The 23,421-nt window shown below is 37.3% G+C and overlaps 1 protein-coding gene across 3 annotated transcripts in view; it reads right to left on the bottom strand.

The window, feature by feature from the left end:
• LOC129724450 (kin of IRRE-like protein 1) overlaps positions 1-23,421 on the bottom strand; it is a 907,851-nt gene that overhangs the window by 52,559 nt on the left and 831,871 nt on the right. For all 3 annotated transcript variants that reach the window (XM_055679379.1, XM_055679380.1, XM_055679378.1), the window contains one exon: positions 21,254-21,464. In XM_055679379.1, the coding sequence (XP_055535354.1) occupies positions 21,254-21,464 (211 nt within the window). The remainder of the gene's footprint in view (positions 1-21,253; positions 21,465-23,421) is intronic.

Genomic DNA, 23,421 nt, shown 5'->3' with positions numbered 1-23,421 from the left:
AACAGTTGGTGAACCAGGTTTCTTGCTGTACAAACCGTGTATTTTATGATACAACGTACCATACGGTATGCTGAAGCTCCGGGAAGCCGCAAATATAGATGACCTTTTCCACTGCACTTCAGCTACAGCTGCCTGTAATTTTTCGGACGTGTAGTCTAAATAGGCCCGTTTCTTGTTTTCACACGACATTTCAGAGGTACAAATGCACTACTGTTATCAGAAAGCCAAAAAGAATTTGGAAATCTCGAATTTGCACTACCGGAGGAACTGGTGGTGATTTGTCTATAAACAATGTGTTGGTCGTTGTGATTACGGTAGTGTATGGTAGCTCATGCGTTCAAAGGCCGTCTGATTCTAATAAATGGAGAAACCAGAATGAACACACCATGGTCAGATTTTGATCATTTTGCGATATTATTTTCAAAAGTGCAAGTTTAAGGGACACATTCACATTTTTATGAATGGATGTTTGTGAAAAATTTGACACTAATATGTCACTGACTCTAGAAACTTTATTCAAATATTGCTTCTTGGGACAGTTATATAAGAAATATATAATTTCAGTTTATTGCAAAATGTATCACGCAAACAACACAAAATCCAAACTGTATACAAACAGTAACACCTCAAATATGAAATAGTAGTAGAACAACTATTGTAAATATAATGTCTCATAGGTAATAGGTAGTTATGCACAGGATATCACGCGCTATCAATGTTACTCGCACTATCAAAGTTTGCCGCGTTTACGGTATATGATTCTGTCGACCGTGCTTGGGAAGCAATCATATAACGACCAATCAGAGGTCGAATTTTTCGTTTTGACAAGGCTTGACTATTTTCAATAGTACAATAGTTTGAATAATAAAATTACAATTATATTCATTTGGGAAGAATCTTAGAAGATTTTCCAATCTATTGCTGCAAGAACGAAGGAAATCCATCGAATACTAACCGATTTATTAGCACTTGAAATTGGACATATTTTTCACTTTTTTCGGTTTTAGATTTTCATTCCACATCCCTATGTAGCCGAACTTCCTGAGAGAAGTATTCTACTTCACTGCCCGAACTGACACTGGATTCAGTCCCCATAACAGAAAAGCACTCTCACAAACATTTTTTTGCTTTTTTTAATTTATTTGGAATCCAGTTCTTTCTGCCTTTTTCAAGTTAAATCGAAAATTTCATTGGCAACTCTGGGTGATAGAATGAAAGAGTTCGACAAAGAGGACGGACTGCACTGTACACTGTTTTATGTGCTAACCAACGTTGTTTCCGTCAACTATATGACCGTCAACAAGCAGTCATTAAGACAGTAACAAGTCCAGACTTCTTTACGTTTGCTGTTGTCAGAAGATTTAGCCAATCACGCTGTGTCTGAAGGAACCAAAGCTGCTATGAAGTACACTAGCTCCGAGCAAATTGTTTCATTGCTCCTGTCAAGTACGAATAACAATCGCCCCTTCTCAGGGCCACAGACACGTTCATAAAGCAATGCTGAATTTTTTTAACTTGCGAAATTTAAAATGTGTAGTTATACATTTATTTCAAGTGATTGGAAGGAGTGCAGGAAATGCTTGAAAAAGAATTGTTTCTCCCTTATTGCGATCCTATTTTTACCATCGAGCCAGTTTGAATAATGTTAATTGAAATTTGTTCGTTATTGTCATTTAGTCGAAATCATTTATTTCAAGTACACTTTTCGTAACTCTTTGAAACTACTTCAACAGCTCGACAAAAATAATAAACATATTTGAAGTGGTTATAATGTTACAACCAGGCTTGTCATTTCTCCCTAGAGAATCACTAGTGTGTAAGAGAACATTTGATGGTGTTTTTGAATAACCGGATTCATGATAGTGAGTCAATCAGTTCATATCTGCGTTAATTTAGTCAGTACCATGCTGCCGGTACCCGGATAACTGTCCCATAATGAAAAACAACATGTTGAGAAAACGGCGATTTAATATTATCCATGAATTTTCGGATTTCCAGCAATTACATCCAGAACCAACGACCATAAAAGTGTCATGGCAGCACAAGTTTATCGTTGAGAACAAAAAACCATGGATGGAATTGGTTTTACGTTAAATAACTTGAAAAAAAGATAAAATGGGACAAAATATGCGGGTACATTTCAAAAGTACTCGCATATTTTGTCCCATCACATAAAAATTCAACGAGCAATCGGCAGTATTATTGGCAACGTAGATTGTACTACAGAAAAACAACATTAGTCTAGTTAATTAAATGACATACTTCTATATGCCAAAAATAATCCGATATACACTAATCTGGAGCAAAATTATATGTTTGCACTTTGCACTACTATGCAGTGGGACTGTAATGCGGGAACTTTCAATATGGGACAAAAACAACTTGGTGTTTTCCATGTTTTTCCATACAAAAGTAACAATTTTAATTTTTTTTCAGAAAATATGATAACAGTTAAGTCGATTCCCGATGATAACTCAAAAGTGACCAAAATCAGTATGGGACAATTATGCGGGTACCGGCAGCATGGACCGGGATGAAATTTATCAAATTTTTATAACAATTTCCAATTAACTAGCTTCATGTACATTCTTCCCGAAATAGTATAATTTTAAAGGAAGTACTGGTATGTGCTCCAGTAAACCTCTATGGCTATTGGTGAAATTTCTATCGTCTACTTCATGAAATAAATTCGATAAGGTACTATGAGGTAAATTGGGGTAAAATTGATTACCATTGAAATCCATACATTCTTTAGGCAAATGTGCTTTTTTCAATATGCCAAAGATACATGATGATTTCTGTACTGAAAAATATCATTAACAGCTAGTTTGGAAACGAAAATAACGATATTTCAGGTTAAAATTAGTTTATTTTGGTTCACGAGCTGCTTGTTGCTAAATTTGCCCATATTCGATCGTCGTTTGACCGATTTCAATTCGGTTTGTTGCGAAAGCTCAGAAACTAGCTCTGAAATTAAAATCTTCGTGGTTTCCTGCGAATTCATCAGTATTTCTTCAATGGCATAGAATGATCATTGTTGAAAATTACATTTTTGAGCTTTCATCAAACTTCACTCACTTCTCCAAATTTGACGTAATAAACCCTCAACTAAGATTACTTCAAGTAAATAAAATATTTTTTTTGTTATTTGGAAACTTGTTTGATCAAATTTGATTGAGTTTTGACTGAGTTAGAAGAATTTTTCTTAAATATGAAAAATTGCACCGGGCATGCAAGGGTTAACTTTGACAGGTATGTGAATCATGGAAAAGTTGCGTTTAAGGACACGTTAACATTACCTAGTGTTGTAAGAGCAATATCTTTTGGTTAGTATTTTTTATCACGAATTTTCAGGTGATCATTTTCACCCCATTCCACGGTACCAAAATCATCAGTATTGATTACTGGTTGCACTGCTTTAACGATAGCAGCCTTCTGAAAAATATTACCAACACCAGTACAAATCATCATGACGTTTTTTAAATCAATATTAGGATATTTGACTACCACCGGTCAATACTGTATAAGTGTTATGATTTGGAGCTGCCTAATACATTGAAAATACACTAGAGCATCAAATGCGTTATGAACAACATACATTCGTTTTAATGGTTTCAATTTATACCGGAGGGTGCAATGTTGCACAAGTCCTCAAAGAGAAGTGCGGAGTGCAGGTGGCCATTGAGTCAATCCTCCTGCGATAGGGTCCAGCGGAGACCCAGGTGGCTACCTTCCGACTAGCATCGGCAGATGCGAACCTGGTACGAAAAGAAGGCAAGCTAAAGGTAGACTGGTCAGTATGCCATCTGGGTATACTCCAGCAACCGGACGTTTGCTTCAAGTGCTTTGAGGGAGGACATAAGTCCTTGACGTGCAAGGGGCCCGACAGGAGCCAGTTATGCATGCGTTGCGGGGAATCTCCCAAGTGCATGGTATGTTTCGGAAAACGAGACGCCAAACACTCTAAGTGACGAAACCACGGATATAAGGGTTACGCAATCGAACCTGAACCACTGCTACGCGGCACAGCAGTTGCAATTCCAAGCTGTCACTGAGTCGCAGTCAGATATCCTCCCGGAAACGGTAACTGGGTCGCGGATAAGTCCAACATGGTAGCCGTATGGACAACTAGCTAACGAAGGGTACGCAGTAGCCAAGGTAAACGGGGTGTTCTACTGCGCCATGTTGGTCCACCGAAAGGTCTACTGAGATGGTCGACCGGTGCTAACATGACATCCATGAAGCTAACAGGCCTAACGCCGGCGGGTGACTTAAACGATGTTGGTTGTTGAGTGACGAAGTCACTCTACGAACCAGAGGGGTCCGATCCTGTTGGAGGCTTCGGCAAAGCTCAACTTAGATCTGGCCAACGTTGGTAACAAATATACAAATAGCAGTAATGGTGCGGAGTCGAACATCGATGTGACGTTCTCCAGCGAACGTCACATCGATGTCTCGATCACGAACTGTAGGGTAGACGATGGCTACACCAATAGCGACCACTAATCGTTTTGCTATAGTGTAGATAACACGGCTTGAAGGCATCGTATTTCAATGCCGTCCCGGACGAACACTCTTGTTAGTTCTCTAGGATTCCTCACATTGGATTCGTGAGCGTCCTTGATAGGATTCCTGAAAAAAGAATCCTCAGGAATGTCCTGTATATGGCTTTATCATTCTTGAATAAGAATCGTGAGTGGGAATCCTCCGGATCGTGTTTGCGATTCCTTTCACGATTCCGTCACCGTGTTAATCGGTATCCTAGGGATTCTTACTCAGGATTCCCTGCGTGTTAGTAAGGGGTGTTATTCGAAGAGGTAATAAGAAGAAAGGGAAGGAGGCAGTTGGCTACGCCCGACTGCTGAAGCTAAACAAACTAGTTGCTACACTGTCGCGGGCGTACTACGCCACCATGTTCAAGACTCACCTACCCAGGAATGGGAAGCTAACGGTTTACTGGTTGACTGACGCGATAGCGGACCTCCGCAATGCGTGCCTCCGTGCCAGACGGAAGATGCAGTGTGCGTGAACAGACGAACAGTGGATTGAGCGCCGCGCAGCGTTTGGTTCTGCAAGATCGATAACGCCTACAGGATCGTAGTGGCCAAGACCAAAGGTGCGCTGGCGCCGGTAGAGTGATCACCAGCGATGCTGGAGCGTATCATCGGCGGACTTTTTCTACGCCACGACCCAGTCCTTGGGCTCCGGCAGTCGAGTTTCACGTCCGACGTCCCAGTATCTCAGATACGGACCAGGGATGGTTGGCCAACCTGCCGAACATTCAATCCGTGAGCGACGACAGCCGTGTCGAGATCGAAGGTGAGGTAAGAGTTACAAATGAGGAACTCATCGTGATCGCCAATTCCCTAAAGGTAAGCAAAGCACCGGAACCGGATGGAATCCCAAACCTGGCAATCAGGCTTGCGATAAAAACACCCCCGCGTTATTTCGGGCAGTCATGCAGAATGACTTCCTCTTCCTGGAGATGTGGAAGCGGCAGGTTTAAGCGGTGGTCTAACTGCTGAAAGCTGGGAAACCCCCAGGGGACCCATCGGCATACAGGCCTATCTTCCTGTTCGACATTGCGGGCAAGGTGCTTGAGAGGATTATCCTCAACAGAGGTACAGGTGAGGTACAAGGAGAGTGTAAACGGTCTGGCGAGTAACCAGTTCGGTTTCCGGGAGGGCAGTTTCACGCTGGATTTTTTTTGTATGCCATTGGGCAGAAGTGCCACTGCGACAGGAATGATTGTCTTTGAGGGATCATGGGCTGGAGACTGGATGGTTTTTAGTGGGTCAAACCCGACACCACCTGAGGTTGGTCACTCAGGTATTTGGCAGTAAATTTTACCTCTGCGGCTGCTCTTTTTGCGGCTGCGTTTGCGGCAATTTGACAGATAGTCCATAGATTTTCTGTCAAATTAATGTCAACTCAACGCAAACGTATCCATTGTGCTTGGGCCTTTAAACTTTACGTCTTTTCCATGAGCGCTTATCAATATCTTAAGGATTGCTTAGCAGCGCCTACTTCTCAATGCTCCAACACAAACTTAACAATGATATGATGATCGGGGGGAGTGAGGGCGAATCTATTTTCGCCTGCAGTTTAAATAACCCTTCGTCCGCCCCTGAAATTTGGTTTCGGGTGAACGGGCAGTTTTGGGCACTCAAAAACATATATATAAACGATGGGCCATCCCTAACAGCCATTAGCTGTGTTGTTTGTCTAGAGTTACAGTTAAATGCAATATTTTTTTAATATACCTAATGCTTTTTTAATTGTTAATGATTCAATAATGTTTTAAAATTACCGGAGTCATGAAAGTGCATCCATTAGTTAAAACTTTCATTCAGTTGGTCAATTTCTACTTCAACGATACTAGTTGATACTCTATTATCTCCAGTTTTTAAAAAAATGTTTCATGCCCTTCAGTTTTCTGCAGGCTTTGTTTTGCTCATCTTCATCTTAAAAAGAAAACAGTTTTCTTCCCTCTTTACAACTGTGAGCTTACATTCAATGTGCATCACACCATCTGCTGTAGAGAGAGCGCAGAGTAATAATATCTCTGACAAAAAACGCTCCTAATCTGACAGAGCAAAAACCCAGTGAAACTCTTTTAAAATTGCTCATCTGCGCACGCAAAAAAAGTAAAATAAATTGCTCGGCGATCAACTGAGCATTGCGTTACCGTTCTCATCGCTCTGGGGTGCGGCAAAAACAGTATTAAATCGAACTTTCTGCAGAATACGCACCCATGGTGAGTTGTGAATCTTCCTATAATATTAAATTCGAAAACGGTTAGGATGTGGCTTCAACGTGAACCTAAAAGTTTTGATATTTGGCCAACTTCTCTTCTAGTAAAGGAGAAGCTGACGAAAACTACTCCCTCTTAAACTGAGAGAGCAAAAAAATGTTTACCCCTAACACGCGATGATTAAGAGTGAAAAGGAACTCTGCGACTGATATACTCTACGCTTAAATGTGGATAATTACTCACTCTGTGTGAGAGAAAGTCTAGTTCTCCAAGGGGTTTGGCACGTGGAGAAGGAAATTTGAGAAAAAATCAAGAGAACGGAAGAAGCCTGGTTTTCTGGTTTAGATCGAATTCGAATCGAATCTTCAAACTTTCTATTTTTTTTTTTTTTTTGAAAAACGGTTGGCATCGCTGATCAAATGTGTTATGTACAGCATACATTCTAACTTCTTGATAATTAACAGTTTATACAAGCTTATGAAACTAGTTGTCATATTGGAGCCTTGCATCGAAAATATTAGAAGCTTTACGCAACTCAAATGAATAATTCTTTGCTTGTTAGCACTTACAAAGCTGCAGCTGTTTGTTTGTTTGAGTTTTCATCGCAATGCAATTAACAATGTAACTGTTGTTCGTTTACGCCGCTACGTGGTGAATATTATAAATTTTTCCAGTTGCCTTGAGTGTTTCTGTTGCTAACTATTTCTAGCAACTGGCTGCCATCTTTTGCGGACGCTCGCTCGGTTGTGCAATTGAGCAAATTTTAAAGTTTATGCGGGGCTACTTGAGACACGTTTCGATTTCGCCTTATGGCTTCCGGAAAACTTCAGCGGGCGGCTTTTGCAGCTGTTGTTTGCACGTGTGTGAGTGCGTGCTGCATTGGGAGGTTATGCACTGACGATGCACTTTGGGGAAGCGTTCCGTAGAGCTTTTAGTGGAATTTAATCGAAAACTGAGTGATTTTTCACTCTGCGGAAATCGTTTAAGACACGATTTGCTGGTGACACGGAAGCAGAAAATTTGAATTATATTTGAAATAGCTTATCTACAGATACATCATGTCACACACTTCATTCCAAAAGTATAGTTTACGCTGGAGTATTCTCGACCACTGGTTACAGTTTAAATACCAAAGCAAATCTTTCACGCGAGGTTATACACCATTGAACACCTACTTAGTGGTGACAGTTTCCGACAACGACGAAACGAGAACGCTGCTGTGTTCATACAATACACAGGAACGGGGAAATACGGCGTAGGTGAGAGCATGGCTGGCAACAATGGTGCCTTGCCGATTTGCAAACAACTTCGATTGAAGAGTGTAAACAGGAAGATCCAGTAGCAGCCTCTTTTATTTAAGTTTTCCGTGTCACGTCACGTGCGCAAATAAAACGTTGAATGTTCGGAACCGAATCCAAGTAAGGGAGGAAGCAAAAAAAAAATAAAACGTTAACAATAGTAGCAGTAACAACATCGATGATCGTCTTGATATTGAAATCTTAGGAGCGAACGGAGCTTTTGTTGTCGCAGCAACAGCAATCGTTACCGTTCTTGCCGGTTGGTTTTGTCGTGTTCGACAAGAATGGCAGGTAAATTAAATAGTGTTCATCTTTATGTTTGTCTTTGCGTACACTGCTGAGAATCTGAAAGCACGATACTGTACTGTACTGTAGAAAAATGTCACAGAACTGTAATGAAAATGAAATAACATCAATGCAAACAGCGGACTAGCTGACTGCACTCTGAGTACCGACGGAGGACAATACAGAGGACGAAGGAATCCATCTGGAGTTTTTCTGCGAATGGTAAATATTTTCTTTGTGTTTCGATAGTGCAGGTGTATAGTTACCATTGAGTTGGAGCATAATGTAGATTTATCTGTAGTGCTATTCTGTAAGCAAAGAGCACCGAATATGAAGAATCAACAAAAATATTTGTGCTGTTCAGTTCATTCTGTTTAGAAACGAATTGTCCATATTATATGGAATCAAAAACATTTTTGACGTTTGTCTGAATTGTAACATATACCAAATGGTTCTACCATTTGATAGAAATCCTCGCTTAGATTACAATTTGTAAAAAATTGACCATTTTGTATTGTGATGAACACAGACAGTTCTCACAATAATACAGTTTAAATTGCATTACAAAAAATAGACTAAACTATTTATAAACTGAGTCTAAACCTGGGAAAAAATTAAATGTTTTTAGAAAATTTCGAAAATGGATACACTCAGAGTCAAATCATAGCATTTTAGATTTAAATTACATCATAAATCGTCATTTACGGTTATTGTACAAAAAACCCAGATCACGCATGACGTTTTTATACCTAGAGCGGAAAATGAAATTTGGTGGAGAATTACGGATTGAATTCGATTCATAACGAATTTGTTTTTAATCTGGGCTGTGGATAATCTGGACTCGGGTTTAATCAGTGTTACGAATGGTTTTAAAGGTCGGTGAATCCATCCATTTTGTCAGTAGCTACTTCAAGTTTCAATCGCTGGGACAAACCTGAATACCAAAAAAAGTTCAGTTATTAATTTTCAATATATTTTAGTTTTTTCGTAACCCGTTTTGGATCATCAGTTCCCACACAAAATGTGGATAATTTGTTCGCGTATCGCGTTTTTGTACCAAAGTAAGACAGCAGCATCAATTTTAGTTGAATTATAATGATAAATGGTGTTTATCACGATTTCAACCGCATTCTTCGCTACGATTTGTGGCTTCCTGTACGGAGGCAAACGACCCGGGGAAAATTTAGTGTTTTCTATCTGCTGGCGGTTCTCACACTTATCCACAGCGGAAAAGCAAACTGGCGCCCGAAGCTACTGTCTTCCAATCTGTCTTCTCTACGGAGATTCGTTGTACCTTCACATCCACCTCGAAATGAAATGAAAACAAAAAAACACAGTTCAGCATTTCTGCAATAATCGCTTCCCGTAGTTCCACGTGTTTTCTGAGTAGAACGCAAAAACTGTTCGTCTTTTGATACCGTAACTGATTTCGTAACTAGATTAGAAACCAATCAGGGAAACTTATCACTTATTCTGAGTGGCAACCGGGCGGAACTTACTGCGGAAGCTTTTCTTGGATTGCTTTTGGTTTTTCTCCATACGAATTGTTTCTCATCATATGCAGTACTGATAGTAGTATGCTAACAATGCACACGGACTTGACTCTATTGGGTGAATTTAAATATAAAGCGAATGTTGAATATTCATATTTGCACTATCACGATTAGTTTTGGCAGCTATCTAATATGATTTTGTGGTAATTTGTTACAAACTGTTTGCAGTAAATGATTAATTATTAGTAAAGTATAGGGTTTATTTTCAACAGCGTAAAATGTGAAATACTTTTGCGCGCGTTCATATGAAATGTCCATGCGAAAAAAAAACTAAACAGTCGGGAGGATACGATGAATAATTTTCTAATTCAATTATATGAATATTGGATGTCATTTGCATCTAACGGGTAGACTTCATTCAATACGAGTTATGAGTAATTTCAAGCATCACAGAACAACGATTCGAATCGACTATTTTGTATGTGAATGAGACTTTGCACAGATGTTCGTATCGGTTAACAATGTCATTCCGTGCTAACAGTAGGATAATCGCTCCATTATTCATCTCAACAGCTAGGTGCACCTATATTCATCTTATTTCTCTCATTTGTCCAATTTACCGTCAAATTTCTACAAATTTTTGAAAGTAAATCTATTTGCTTCTCGATTTGTCAAGTGATTGAAAATTTTACGTTGAAAATATGGTAAAATTAGATGATAAATCGTTGAAAAAGGCGTGATGAGATGAATATAGGAGCGATTACCCTATTTTATTCAATCACGAATAATTTTAAAATGCGTTTGTGTAGAAACTTTGGAGTCCGAATGGTTTGCGTGGTTGTTGTGGTGTCTTCGGCAATGTTGTGGATATTAATTTTGTGCTTCCAGAAAAAGTATACACCGTAAATTTTCATCATCCACTTGTTAAGCAAAGAAATAAATTAATTCCTTATGCATATCCCGTTGAGAAGTTAACCCTGGAAACACAGTCTGCGTCAATATGACTCCTCGCACTCAGTTGTATTTTTTGTTAACAGCGCATTGAATTTGGGGCCGTCCACATTCCATGTGAACACAAAAATTGTCGTTCTAGACCCCCCGTCTCTCTTCGTGGACTAGCGTGGACAAAACCAGTGCCTCAAAGACCTCTGCTAACGAAAGTAAATGATTAAAAAAAAGAATTATGTGTAGGAGCCAAATTTATCACAAATACAGCTGACAACGACTCTAAATCCAGAACAGCCGTAGATTTTTTATTGCTGGCCAATATTTTGTTTTGCGAGATTTCCATTTTTTGGAAAAATATCGTGTCCACGTGGATATTATCATTACCCCCTCTCCCCTCTCCCTACTGTGGACAAGCGAGGATATTTGAGTACACCCTTTCTCCCGTTCCCTAAGTTGTCCACGTGGAATGTGGATAGTGATTTTAATACTGGCAAAGCCTAGTAGAGTCAAATTCTAAAAAACTTTCAGAAAAAGCTAATATGCATATTGCATATACCCAACACTACACGAAGGGCAGGTGAGCAGATGAGCGGCACTATCATCAGGAAGACTCACATGCTTCTAGGCAACGCTACGGAATCATGTGCGTGCTGTCGAGAAGGCTTTTACGGCTCTCAGAGAGGAAACTGCCATAAATACTGCCTAAACAAAATGCATGGTGGCTAGCAGAGAACGTGGTAATGGATGGGGATACTTCCGAGTTCATTGATGAATTTGTTTATCTTAGTACACTCGTAACGTGTGATAACGAGGTGAGTCCGAGGTGAAGGTATGGATTGCGGCAGCGAAAAAGACCTTTGACAGCTTAGGTCCCGCAACTTACAGATCCGCATGAAATTTGTGCTTTACGGGACGCTGATCCCCCCGGTGGCAGTCTACGAACATGAATTCTAGACGTGTAAGGAGGCCAGGGTAGAGCCAGGGTCCTGCGAGGTGTGTCGCAGGCGCATGAATCACGTCGAATCAATTCGATCAAACACGGCCTGGATAGATACCGACACACAGGGGGGCGATTCCATACAAATGTCTGCCAACCAAAAAATGTCTTCTAATCTAGGAAAACATATGGTTTTTATTCTACTACTCTGAGCCAGAATTTGACATTATTTTTGCATGAAAATACATAAGGTTGGTTTGTTTTTTAGCTTTCTCAGTCTTTATGAATAAAATAAACGACAATCTAGCGAAATTGCCCGACGTTTCGGCCGTTTTGGCGGCCTTTTTCAAGGGCCTTTTAGTAGTGTCGTAGCTAAATTTTCCCTTGAAAAAGGTCACCAAAACGGCCGAAACGTCGGACAATTTTGCTAGATTGTCGTGTATTTTATTCATAAAGATTGAGAAAGGCAAAATACAGACCAACCTTTGCATAACCATTACCAGTCGTTAACATAAAAATAAAATAAAATACATAAGTTTGTCGCCTGGGGGGTTTTCATATATATTCATATATTATATGAAATAAAATTTAACATTAGTTTCAAACTTTTGAAAACAGCTCGTAGTCGGCAGCGTGGATAAAAAATTTGCCTTCAGATTATAATATATTTTAGACCATGAGGCATTAGAATTAATTGGCTTCGTAAAACATTAATTTGTATGGTGCCGTGTCAAATAAATGTTGTGTGAAAAAAAAACTTTTGAAAACTTAAATGTATAATGCTTGAAAGACTTCCGTATGTCAGAAAAAACCATAGAAACAATATACAGTTGTTGGGCAAATTAAAAATATCGCATTCTTCTTTTTCATCATTTCCACTTTCACATTCATTTTTATGATCACTCCCAATCAGGCTTTAATATCTTTAGAAAGAGAAATTTTTCAACAGTTTCCGAAGTCAAAATAATAATTTTTTATTTGGCGTGTGGAAATTAGCATTCGATTTATTATGCCATACACATTTAAAACATTCTTTTGATACTAAGTAGTAAGTACTGCCATAAACAATGATTAGTGCTTGACACTTTGAAAAGTGACCAAGTTACATCACATGGGACGAAATATTTACAAGCATGATGAGTACACTCAAAACATTTTTCACGTCATTGTTGCGTGAATGTTCCTGTAATGGTTCATTTTCTGTCATTTTGCATGATTTATGTGACAAACATATCATCTACGTGAAAATCACATGCATACTATATTTTATCACGTATCATCTACGTGAACTTGACAACGTCAAACGAAAAGAAGAAGTATCGCGTGAATTCTCTGTGCGAAAATATCCAGAAATCAAAATGGCGAAGTCTGATTCAGTTTCAGAACAGAAGTTCTCGATGATATGTCAATAAGTGAGTTTTTGGAAAACCATAGTGATTTGATATCAAGTTTTGAGCCTACAGGCTTGACAGAGATTCAGTTCAGAGGATGAGAAGTTACCTGAACGTGCAGCTAACAGTAATTATCGTCAGCGAGTAGAATGACATTCACCAAATTTAAAGTTCAATTTATTCACGAATTTTGCATACCCAGCCGATTTATTATGCAACATATTTCGATAATTTCTGAAATTCATCTCCTGTCTCTTGAAAATTTGAAAAATTATACATTGTATAAAACTTATTAGATACCAAATACGCATCAGGCTCACATATTACCGGTAGGTAAATTCTACGTGAAACTTACATTAAAAGCATATGTCTGTAGAGTAAAGTTCACAGGATAATTCATCTAACCAGATCATGATGAACTTAAATGAAAATCACGTAGAATTTACGTGAAAATCACAGTGGAAAATATTCACATTACTTTTCCGGTAACTATAACGTGAAAAATAATTTGAGTGTATATCTTCCATTCTAACTCGCAAGCTGTACACTCGGGAAGTTCGGATTTTGTTTGGGTAAAATTGGTCGTTTTATATGAGTTTTTCAAAAAACGTTAAACAAGATTGATAAAAGAAATAAAATTGTTTTTTTTTTTGTTGAGACACACTTTGTTCACCTCCCTCTAAACCTGTTATTAGCCCAATTTATAAGAGTTGCTTTAAGTTGCTTTACATTAACGGGATTGCAACATTGTAGAATAATCTTCAATTCTATCTACTATTCTATCTATCTACAGAGCTACGAAAATTAAACATCCGATTTCATTGAAATTTCTGGTCACTCTAATTTGTGATAACATAAAAACAACCACTTCATCATATGTAACAACTTCAGAAAATAAAGTTTTTCTAGAGAACCTTGCTATCGACCTCTAGATACAAATTTCCACCTGAACTCGTGGCCTAAAACGCTGTACAGTTTTCAACTAGGCGCCTCCATCGAATCAACAGTAAAAGGAGGCGCACGGTTTGCGTTCGCGTCGGAGTGGGTGAAAGTTTCCAAGGGGTTATACACCTTTTTGCTCGAGAGAAAAGAGCAAAGTTTGGATTTTTTTTCAAGCGTGTAGCATCTTTTTATTGCATAAAATTAGTAATTTTCTGTAAGTTCAGTTATTCAACAACAACAAAACACGGTTGTTCATAAGAAATACCAATTATTTGGGGAGTTCGTTTTCCCGAGACGCTTTTTTGGCAGAGGTTGGCGACGCAGCAGATCAACTGAAATTAAAAAACTCATTCTATTTCATTAGTTTATAAGTTTGCCGGGTGTCTAAACAATCATTTTCATGAGTATGTTGTTATCAGTGTATTCAGGAAGGTTTTTTTCCAAAAAAAAAACATTTTTTTAGCACCAAAAATTGCATTGAAAAATTTTTTTCTACTAAGTTTAACTTCCGGTATCAAAAAACGACCGTTCAACGACCAGGGAATTTGATAACGAACATTTTAAAAAATTAGGAGAGTAGTAAACGCATGCCGTTGGACGATATTTTTATGCACTGGGGTCTTTTTTACGCGATTGGTTGTACCGCGTTGAAAAAATCTACGTATAAAAAACCGTGTTATTTGAAAAAAATCGCGAAAAAAAAATCCATTCCATAAAAAGATCCGATTGAAATTAATAGTACGTGGGAAAATATAAACTTGAAAAATGCTATAAAAATGGTAACAAAACACACTAAATGAGTTTATAGTGCATCTTAAATGAAAATTTATTGAAGAACAAGATAATACCTTATTATTATAATTTTGCCATATTTTTAAGCTTTCGTTCTTTAAGTTAATCGCAACAACCCTGACCTGCATCGTTATACAATTATTAATGTATTAATGTTCCTTTTTCCCGAATCAACTGAAATGGTCTATTATTTGATAAGAACAGCAAATCTATTTAAAATATGGATTTTTTAAATAGATAAAACAGAAAACCTTATTGTGATGAACCCTTCGATTGTTTTTTTTTAATTTATTACATTTACTTATACTAAACTTTTTGATACCGCGTAAAAAATCTTCCAAATCGCATAAACATGATCCGCGTTATTTAAAAAAATCGCGTAAAAATAATCCGCGTTATTGTAAATAATCGCGTGAAAAAAGCCGCGAATTAAAAAAACGCGTAAAAATGACCCCAGTGTACTCCATTAAAACAAATAGTGGATGGAAATGTAACTCTTGTATTTTCTGCAATTATATCTAACAGTGCATTTCTAAATGCGGAGATGTTAAAGCGTTATAGATAAAAGTATATACTAAAAGAATGGATCTTTTATATAAGCGCTGTCATATTAGAAAAAACTTTCTTTGTAGCCGCACTACCAAGACAATCAATTAATTTAGCGAATTGGGTTAAATATTACTATCTTAGCAAAAATCAAACTCAACGAGACTATCTGAATTTGGAGACCAAAACGATTCAAGCAGAAATTCAAAGATTGGAAATTGTTCGACATTAGATCGATCAAACTCATGCTAAGTTGGCTCCAACCCAGCATGTTAATTTATGTATTTTGAAAATTACGTTTATTTCAATAAATTAAAGAAGCAAGAACTGAATTACACGCTTTTTGCAAAGTTGTTATCAAGGTTTTGGAGTGTGACAGGAAAATATATTACTTCTCTTATTATGATTTAGAGCATTTTCAAAAGTTTTGCTATTTTTCACAATACAGACAAGTTTGTTTTTTTTTCTCTATGTGCGAGAAACTAAAACGAAACCGCGCACCGAGAAACAAACACGAAAATTAAATGCATGTTCATTGCACAAACTTAACCGATGATTTATGATACTCCTTTTACCGATAATTTACGGTACTTAAAAGAACTTGTTTTGATCCAAACGAAATTTCTAGCAAATGAGTGTTGATCATTCATCGGCAGTAATTTTTCCTCGATGATGAAAGACTGGCTGAAGAAGTTCGCTGCTGTAAAGTCGAATTATTAAACCGTGATCGTTTTGGCGTTTTAATACGTTCAATGAAATGTTAATGGATAAACGGGAAAATACTAAATATTCGATAAACACCCACACACGTACTATAGCAATCCATACATACGAACGAATAAGAAATTTAATTCGATGGCGTGCGCTTTCATCAGCCACTAATATTTTCCACCAACCGCTTTCTGCTGCTCCAGAAAGAACCGTCCGCTTTGCCGGTCAATAAACAAATAAAAAATTCAATTCGATAGTGTGCGCATTTGTAAGCGACCAATATTTGCCATCACCAGATTTCTGCTGCTTCAGAAAGAATCGTCCGCTTTGCCGGCCAACGCACGAATCAGAAATTCAATTCGATGGTGTGCGTATGATACCGGTACAGTTTTGGAATGAAAATGATGGGGTGAAATGTTCGAATGGTACCTTTTATATCTTGGTATCGTCAGTTATTCGGAAAGAGGGAGGAGTTTAGAAGAATAAAGAATGGCAAGGCAAGTAAAAGAACAACAACAACAATAAATCGTTTACAAAGTCAGATCGGTTATATCCGTTAGTGTCGGCTGTGCTTAGAAGGAGAGGGAGTGATTGGTTGCTCGGTATGATTTAGACAGTTGGTTTGTCTATTCATTCTTAATAATGTATCCCGAACAATAGGTTGTTTCTGTAGTGAAGTAAAGTAAAGTAAAGTAAAGTAAAGTAAAGTAAAGTAAAGTAAAGTAAAGTAAAGTAAAGTAAAGTAAAGTAAAGTAAAGTAAAGTAAAGTAAAGTAAAGTAAAGTAAAGTAAAGTAAAGTAAAGTAAAGTAAAGTAAAGTAAAGTAAAGTAAAGTAAAGTAAAGTAAAGTAAAGTAAAGTAAAGTAAAGTAAAGTAAAGTAAAGTAAAGTAAAGTAAAGTAAAGTAAAGTAAAGTAAAGTAAAGTAAAGTAAAGTAAAGTAAAGTAAAGTAAAGTAAAGTAAAGTAATGTAAAGTAAAGTAAAGTAAAGTAAAGTAAAGTAAAGTAAAGTAAAGTAAAGTAAAGTAAAGTAAAGTAAAGTAAAGTAAAGTAAAGTAAAGTAAAGTAAAGTAAAGTAAAGTAAAGTAAAGTAAAGTAAAGTAAAGTAAAGTAAAGTAAAGTAAAGTAAAGTAAAGTAAAGTAAAGTAAAGTAAAGTAAAGTAAAGTAAAGTAAAGTAAAGTAAAGTAAAGTAAAGTAAAGTAAAGTAAAGTAAAGTAAAGTAAAGTAAAGTAAAGTAAAGTAAAGTAAAGTAAAGTAAAGTAAAGTAAAGTAAAGTAAAGTAAAGTAAAGTAAAGTAAAGTAAAGTAAAGTAAAGTAAAGTAAAGTAAAGTAAAGTAAAGTAAAGTAAAGTAAAGTAAAGTAAAGTAAAGTAAAGTAAAGTAAAGTAAAGTAAAGTAAAGTAAAGTAAAGTAAAGTAAAGTAAAGTAAAGTAAAGTAAAGTAAAGTAAAGTAAAGTAAAGTAAAGTAAAGTAAAGTAAAGTAAAGTAAAGTAAAGTAAAGTAAAGTAAAGTAAAGTAAAGTAAAGTAAAGTAAAGTAAAGTAAAGTAAAGTAAAGTAAAGTAAAGTTAAGTTAAGTTAAGTAAAGTAAAGTAAAGTAAAGTAAAGTAAAGTGAAGTGAAGTAAAGTGAAGTAAAGTAAAGTAAAGTAAAGTAAAGTAAAGTAAAGTAAAGTAAAGTAAAGTAAAGTAAAGTAAAGTAAAGTAAAGTAAAGTAAAGTAAAGTAAAGTAAAGTAAAGTAAAGTAAAGTAAAGTAAAGTAAAGTAAAGTAAAGTAAAGTAAAGTAAAGTAAAGTAAAGTAAAGTAAAGTAAAGTAAAGTAAAGTAAAGTAAAGTAAAGTAAAGTAAAGTAAAGTAAAGTAAAGTAAAGTAAAGTAAAGTAAAGTAAAGTAAAGTAAAGTTAAGTTAAGTAAAGTAAAGTAAAGTAAAGTAAAGTAAAGTAAAGTAATGTAAAGTAAAGTAAAGTAAAGTAAAGTAAAGTAAAGTAGAGTAAAGTAAAGTAAAGTAAAGTAAAGTAAAGTGAAGTGAAGTAAAGTGAAGTAAAGTAAAGTAAAGTAAAGTAAAGTAAAGTAAAGTATGTTATCTATTAACAGCTTCTTTTCCTCGGCGCAAATCTTCTTGTTACATATGGGTCATTCCATCTCCAATCGGTACAAAAATTTGTATTCATAAGTTACGGCCCAAAATACATCGATTCAAAAAATTTATTGGCAACTCAGCGAACACGAATGTTATTTCTCACGCGTTTCTTTTGTAATATTACTTACTTTACTTTTACTTACTTTTAAGGCGACAGATCGATAATCGGGATCCAATGCCGAATCCAGAATACGTCGCTATCTCCCTCGGTCTTGAGCTGCTATCCTCCAATCTCCCCTAACACCTATTTCGCATGCATCCTCGTCGACAGCACACATCCAACGAGTGCGGGGTCTACCTCAAAGTCGACGGCCTCTATCGGGATTCCTGCTAAATATAGCCTTCGCTTGACGCTCATCCGACATTCTCGCTACATGCCCAGCCCACTGAAGCCTGCCGTGTTTTATCCGCTTGACTATATCCGCCGATTTGTATGCCTGGTACACTTCATGCGTCTGCGCTAAACACCATTTTCTAGTTTGCCGCCAAGGATTGAACGCAAAATCCTACGCTCAAAAACACCAAGAGCTCGCCAATCAGCCTCTTTCAGCGTCTATGATTCATGGCCGTAGAGAGCCACCGGAAGGATCAGTGTTCTATAGAGTGCAAGTTTAGTACGGATTTGCAGACTGCGGGACCTTAGCTGGTTGCGTAGTCCGTAAAAGGCCCTGTTTGCGGCTACTATCCGCCTCTTTATCTCACGGCTAACCTCGTTGTCACATGTCACTAATGTTCTCAGGTAAATAAATTCGTCGACTACTTCAAATGTTTCCCCATCTAGCACCAACCTCCGACGGACTACCACGCACTCTGCCAGCCACCATGTATTTCATTTTGGCAGAGTTTATGACGAGCCCTAATCTCGCAGCTTCCCTCCTGAGAGGTCCGAAGGCCTTTTCCACAGCTCTACGGTTGAAACCAATGATGTCGATATCGTCCGCAAAACCGAGAAGCATGTGCGACTTCGTAATGATGGTGCCGCTTCTCTGCACACCAGCCCTCCGTATAGCACCTTCCAATGCGATGTTGAACAATAAGTTCGACAGCCCGTCACGACCTTCAAAAGGGCATTACTCAAAAATGTACCGTACGATGATTTTGAAATTCTGACCAGACATTCTGGACGTCATAACGAATCGAATGGTGCACTCAGATTCTTTGGTGCATTTTTTTTATAATAACGGTCTGTGGGAGCACCGTGTAATACTTTGTACCAGCGTCACAAAAACCATCTTTTTATATTTACTGTCAAATAACAGTCGTCGCATGAAAACATCGTCTCGGGCGCTGTCATGCAATCTCACATATATTTTTTGGTTCTCAATTTGACACATGCACGCACATTAGCGCTGCTGTAGTGATACAGGACGCAGCGCGAACACAGCAGCAGATGGTGCTAGTGTTACTAAAGTTAAACATGTACTAATATCAATCGGACGATGATTTTGTTGAAAATTAGCTCAAGATGTTTCGTCTCTTGGTCTGGGCTAAAGTATACATTTAAAACTTCTAGAAATGGCCTCCCAATGCAAGCCTTTTGATTTCAATCATTTTTTTATTCTGAGTATCATCTGGTTTAAATTTTTAATCGGTAGCGTTTTGATACTTTTTATCAGTAACCTTGTTTTGTTTCTTTATATTTATTGACTAAACTAAGCACCCATTTTTTGATTTCAGATTGTTACATAAAATTTTTTTGAACCTTTGTATGACGTACCTACCTACTTTTCTGAAACAAAATTCATAATCTATGTTGAAAACTGGTTGGCTATACTAGCGATTATAATTGAAACTACTGTAAGATTGAGCTTATGTTACACACAAGTGCGTACTATTATATACAAGTTAGCAACGGGCACTGCCAGTTTATCGCCGCTACCTGATCTGCGCCAGCTTCAATTGCATGCAGGGTTTGGCGTTAATTGCAATGCCACGGAATTTGGCAAGTGTTTAACAATTGATTACCCTCGTACACAAACTATTTACCACTCTAACCAGTTATCCTACCACGAAATCTGTGCATCACAAATAGCAGCAAATTGAATTACAACCGACTGGAATAACTGCGAGTAGTGTAATAGTGGCTTGATGCAAAGTGGGATGCAATTGCGGAGGAGAAAGAGAACAAATGCACTGAAATCGTTGCATAATTATGCAACTGTTTACCACAAAGCTGCTACACTGAAGTGGTAATCTGTGATTAGGTACGTAACGTGATGCTACATTTAACGTGTTCGTTAAGGTGAAACGGGATTGTGGCCTTTTCCTATACAATTTTGAGGCTAGAGTTCTTTTTACTTCTGTATTTTGATCGTAAAAAATTCGGCTTCCACTAAATAAACAGCACTCAAATTGCTACTTCAGGTATGCAACAGTTGTGAAAACAATTGATCAAAGTTTCATGTACGTAGTCTTCATAAATCAAAAAAAAATTAGATTGCAAAATTCGAGTTGATCGCGACCACGTTCCGTTTCACCTTAAGGAGAGGTGGTTATGGTGGAAAAGTACCTATATTGTGATTAGTGAAATTTGTGGATTGTTCAAAAACTGATGGTTAACAACTGAGGAAAATCACGGTATGTTATAACGAAAGCGATCTCCTGTACTATTTGTACTGTTTAATTAACAAATTAATTACCAAAATTTAAAAACAAAAACATCCCATTAATTGCAATTAGTTTATGCTTCAATACGGTTCAATATTTTCGTTTTTATCAATAAAATCTATTCCGTCATGTCATGATGTAATGTTACACCAGAGTTTACATCCAACCTCTAGCCAGTAATGAGAAGCAGGGCATCAGTTTATGAACGAATCTCTAACAAGTGGCATTTACTGATTCGTGAAAATCGACAACTTCCAATTAGTCATCGGTTGACGAGTACTAAACCTGATAGGAAAACTGATTACAATTTCAAGGCAGGATTTGCACGGAGCATAGAACGACATTTCACAGAAGGTAAAAAAAAAAAAAACACACACCTCGTATGCGGAAAAGGAACGTGACATCGCCAATACTCACCGACAACGCTAAGCGTGACAAAATAGCTGCGCACCGGTTGCGTCGAGATCTGGCACTCGTATATCCCGGCGTCTCGCTTCTGGGCCCACTTGATCTGCAGTGTCCAGTCGTCGGTATTTTTGTGATGTGTCGCCTGGAAGCGCTGATCCGAGGTGTACGTGTAGCTGCCGACCGTTAAAATATGGATGTCACGATGCCGTATCCAGGATACCTGCGTTTGGTTTGGCGGCAGGTAGATGGCAGAGCAGCATTGCGGTTCCGGTCACATATTGGTAGTTGGGCGTCAGCAAGGTTTAGCAGCAAATGAAATAAAAAAGAACGAAGTTTAAATTTGACATGGCAGGTGCGGTTTTACTTTCTATTTTCAACGATTTCTGACGAAATGTGGTAATGATTTAATTAGGACAGTGTCGGAAAGCTATAGAAATGACAGAATATAGAAAATTAAGTTCAGTGGCTCATGTGTTTCCAAGAATATCAATGACCTCACGATAAACCACTGTCACATTGGTTTCTTCATATGGAATTCACGATTTGTTTTGTTTTTCTTAATAAAATTTACTTATTCAGTTGAGAAAAATTGCTCTCTGCTGATTCCAGGAAAACTAGTTCATCGTAAAAAAACAACAGATTCCATTCAGTATACAGCTGAATAACGTAACTCCATTAAAAACGTTTCATTGAGTCGAGTGTTGTTGCGTTATTCAGCTAAATACTACATAGAACCTATTGATTTTTTATATCTTTTTTTTGTACAAAAACTAGAACCTGTTGACAAAATTTTGTTGACCATTCCAGGGTGTAGTATTTTTATGTATTTTTAACTGGATAATCAACAATTGAATGTCAGATTCATAGTTTCCCAAATATTTTTGGTTTGAATTCTAGTACTTTCAACTTTCTTCCACCATTCAATTTGTCAATTACCACTGTAATAATTAATTGCTAAATCGAAAATTTCAGGAGATATGATATTATTCAGATTAAGTAATTTATAAATCTAAAACAAAACAAAAAGGTCCAGCTTAGATTGAAATATTATATTACTCTAATGTGAGAAGCGATCCGACGGTTATGCCAAAATCGCAGCCAGCAATACCAAATAAAAATGATTTGAGACCATTGATAGTTTAAACCATAACTACCTAAATTGATTAATAGCTCTGTCTCTACCTGAGGTATTGCTTTTTTTACTACCGAAAAAAATAGGCAACGTGATTTAATTGATCAAACCGCACTCATAAAGTACTGACAGTAGACCACAAAAGCGATAGAGCCAACCAACATTTCAAAAATTATGCATCAGGATAGTTTTTAATTTTCCGGTTTATTGACGAGCATGTTCCTGTTTCTCGATAAATCACCGTGCCAATCAGTCGAACATAACGTTGCGGTAGATGGGTATTTTTTGTGCTCGCAATTAAAACTGCAGCGATTATGATTTGTCAAAAAAGAATCATCGTTGTGGTTGGCAGCCTTCGTGGTTTTTACGTGTAATCAATAGATGAGCATAAAATTTAATATCGAATCAGTAGTCTATTTCCAAGTACCATGCTGAAGAGTTACAATTCTTAAATTCATAGATGTGAAAAAGCAGGGATGATTGAACTTGAAATTATCAAAGAAATAATCATTTAGTTTTATCAAAGAAATAATCATTTAGTTTGATGATTATGATGGTTTGAGGAACGGAATTCCAAACATTTCTAATTACCTGAGCGATTGTACTATGGATATACAAATTGCGGATAATAGAATTCCTAGATGCTCAGATGGATCTCAAAATTCCAAGGAAAATACAATTAGTACCGTTCCGACTTGCATATTAAATACAGATTATTTGCACTTCATCGATTGCAGCAAAATTAACAATGTAAAAGCCGCTTTTCTTTCGAAAAGTCTCTTTGTGCAAACTTCCGTTGGCGTATTCACAGCTCAAAAACTTTCCAATGAAACTAAACCCCCATCCATCAGCAAGCGAAATAAATAAAGTCGAAAGCTGTCAACTCCCCGTCGTGGGACAGTCCACCCGTTCCGTTTGACCGTTCCGTGGCAATCAGGCAATCCCCCTATTTATCAAAGACACTCCTGGAGCGGAACCGCTTCCTGCAGCCAAGCTGTTGAGCGGTTATTTTATCTTTCGTTCGAAAATCTTTCATCCGGGACCA

Source organism: Wyeomyia smithii, chromosome 2, assembly GCF_029784165.1.
Source record: "Wyeomyia smithii strain HCP4-BCI-WySm-NY-G18 chromosome 2, ASM2978416v1, whole genome shotgun sequence".
Lineage (NCBI taxonomy): Eukaryota > Metazoa > Arthropoda > Insecta > Diptera > Culicidae > Wyeomyia > Wyeomyia smithii.
The sequence above is the reverse complement of the archived record's forward strand: the minus strand, read 5'-3'. Positions and strand labels throughout refer to the sequence as shown.